Source organism: Penaeus vannamei, chromosome 26, assembly GCF_042767895.1.
Source record: "Penaeus vannamei isolate JL-2024 chromosome 26, ASM4276789v1, whole genome shotgun sequence".
NCBI classification, from domain to species: Eukaryota; Metazoa; Arthropoda; class Malacostraca; order Decapoda; family Penaeidae; genus Penaeus; species Penaeus vannamei.
In genome coordinates, this window is record NC_091574.1 from 837,119 (window position 1) to 839,618 (window position 2,500).

Consider the following 2,500-nt stretch of genomic DNA (forward strand, 5'->3'; position numbering starts at 1 on the left):
TTCTTCCCCCTCTCTCCCTCTCTCCCCTGTCCTTCCCTCCACTCACACAAAAGATGAATCGTGGTGAAGTCTACCTCCTCCTCCTCCTCCTTTTCTCCCTCCTTTCTCCCTTTCTCCTCCTCCTCTCTCTCCTCCCTCTCCTCCTCTCTCCCTCTCCTCCCTTCTCTCCCTCACTCCACTCACACAAAAGATGAATGGTGGTAAAGGCTCTCCACTTTCTCCTTCTCCTCCTCTTTACCTTTCCCTTCTCCTCCTCCTTTCTACTTCTCCTCTTCTTCCTTTCTCCCTCTCTCCCTCCCTCTCCTTCCTTTTCCACCTTCCCTTTCCACCTCCTTTCTCTTCTCCTCTCCCTTATCCTCCCCCTTCCCTTCCTCTCTTTCACCTCCTCCTCCTCCCTCTCCTCTCCCTCCCTTTATCCTTCCTCCTCCCTCTTCCCTTCCTCCTTTCTCTCCCTCCTTCTCTCCCTTCTTCCTCCCTTTATCCTTCCTCCTCCCTCTTTCACCTTCCTCCTTTCTCCTCCCTCCTTCTCTCCCTTCTTCCTCCCTTCTCCCCCTCCTTTCTCCCTCCCTCCACTCACACAAAAGATGAATGGTGGTGAAAGCTACCTCCTTCTCCTCCTCCTTCTCTCCCTCCTCCTTTCCCTTTTCTCTCCCTTCTTTCTCCCTTCTCTTCGACCTTCCCCCTCCTCCTCCTTTCCCTTCTCCTCTCCCTCCTTTCTCCCTCCCTTCTCTCCCTTCTTCTCTCCCTTCTCCCTCTCCTCCCTTCTCCCTCTCTCCCTCCTTTCTCCCTCCCTCCCTCCACTCACACAAAAGATGAATGGTGGTGAAAGCACTCATTGGTTTCTTCGTGGCCAGGCTCGTGACGTCACACTTGACCTCGGCTTCGTTGTCCGCCGCCGTGACCTTGAACTCCGTCCCCGCCTTGGTCATGGTGCCCTCGTGGATGACCTTGATCGGGAGCTTCTCGTTTCCTTTGTACATTCTGCGGGATGAGAGAAAGAGAGAGGGAGAGGGGGGGATTAGAGGAGGGAGAAAATTTCGGAGAGGGATGGGATGGGATGGGAGGGAGGAGGGAGGGAAAGGGAGAGGGAGGGAAGGAGGGATGGGTGGATAGATAGAAGGAGATGGAGAGAAAGAGAGAGAGAGAGAGAATGGAGAGAGAGAGAGAGAGAGAGAGAGAGAGAGAGAGAGAGAGAGAGGGAGAGGGAAAGAGAGAGAGAGAAACAGACAGACAGACAGACAGAGAAAGAGAGAGAGCGAGAGAGACAGACAGAGACAGAGAAGAGAAAGAGAAAGAGAGAGAGAGAGAGCGAGAGAGAGAGAGAGACAGACAGACAGACAGACAGACAGACAGACTGACAGAATGACAGACAGACAGACGGATAGACAGACAGATACAGAGCAATTAGAAGAGAAAAGAAAAAAAAGAAAACAAATATATATGAGAGCGAGAACGAAAAAAAGATATATAAGAAAATAAAAGAGCAAAAACGTACAGGAGATAAAAATGAGATAAACCATAATTCTAGAAACATATTTAACACTCTATAGAGAGAGGGACAAAAAACATAAAAAATACATAACAACAAAAATGACAAAGAAACAACAAAAAAATATATATATATGACAAAGAAAGATAAATAGAAAATAAACAGATAAAAAAGACAAATAGATTTTTTAAAATGATAAAGAACAAGACACAAAAAAGCTATATGTCATTAGAAAGAGAGAGAATAAGAGAAGTGAGGAAGAGGGGTTAAACAGAGGAAATAAGGAGGTACAAGGAATAATGAAAACCGATAAATAGATAAATATTTAAGCAGATAGATAAGGAGATGAAGAATGGGGAGATACGACACACGAATAACGAAAATCAATTGATGAATAAACCGATGATGAGATAAATCGATAAATGACAAGAAAAAAAAGAAAAAGAAAAAAGGAAAAGATAAGAAAGGAAAAAAAGAAAAGAAAAAAAGAAAGATAGTACAATAAATAAAACGAAGAAGGAAAAAAAGAAAATCAAAAAGAAAGAAAGATAGAAAAATAAAAGGAAACGAAGAAGGAAAAAGAAAATCAAAAAGAAAGAAAGAAAAAAAGTGAAGATATATGTAAAAAAAAAAAAAAATCTATTATGATGGGGACTCAGATGAAGATCACAAGAGAAATATAGGCAAGAAAATCTGAAAAGTCGATATAATATATATATATATATATATATATATATATATATATATATATATATATATATATATATATATATATATATATATATATATATATATAAGCAAATTTGAAAACCCGATTAAAAACAAAATAGTAATAATAATAAATAAAGACAGATTCAAAATATTCGCCACTGGTATCCTAAAAGTGAAATCTATCTATCGAGGCCAATTCTATCTATCTGTCTATCTATTAAATCGTTTCCGAAGATTTCAGTACATTAACCTTCTTCGGGAGTTTGGAAAATGCATTACTGTGATTGACTGTAAATTAAG

The 2,500-nt window shown here is 40.9% G+C and overlaps 1 protein-coding gene across 1 annotated transcript in view; it reads right to left on the reverse strand.

Annotated features, from left to right (window-relative positions):
* LOC113805085 (nephrin) overlaps positions 1-2,500 on the reverse strand; it is a 110,537-nt gene that overhangs the window by 55,127 nt on the left and 52,910 nt on the right. The window contains exon 7 of the mRNA XM_070139586.1: positions 806-981. Coding sequence (XP_069995687.1) covers positions 806-981 — 176 coding nt within the window. The remainder of the gene's footprint in view (positions 1-805; positions 982-2,500) is intronic.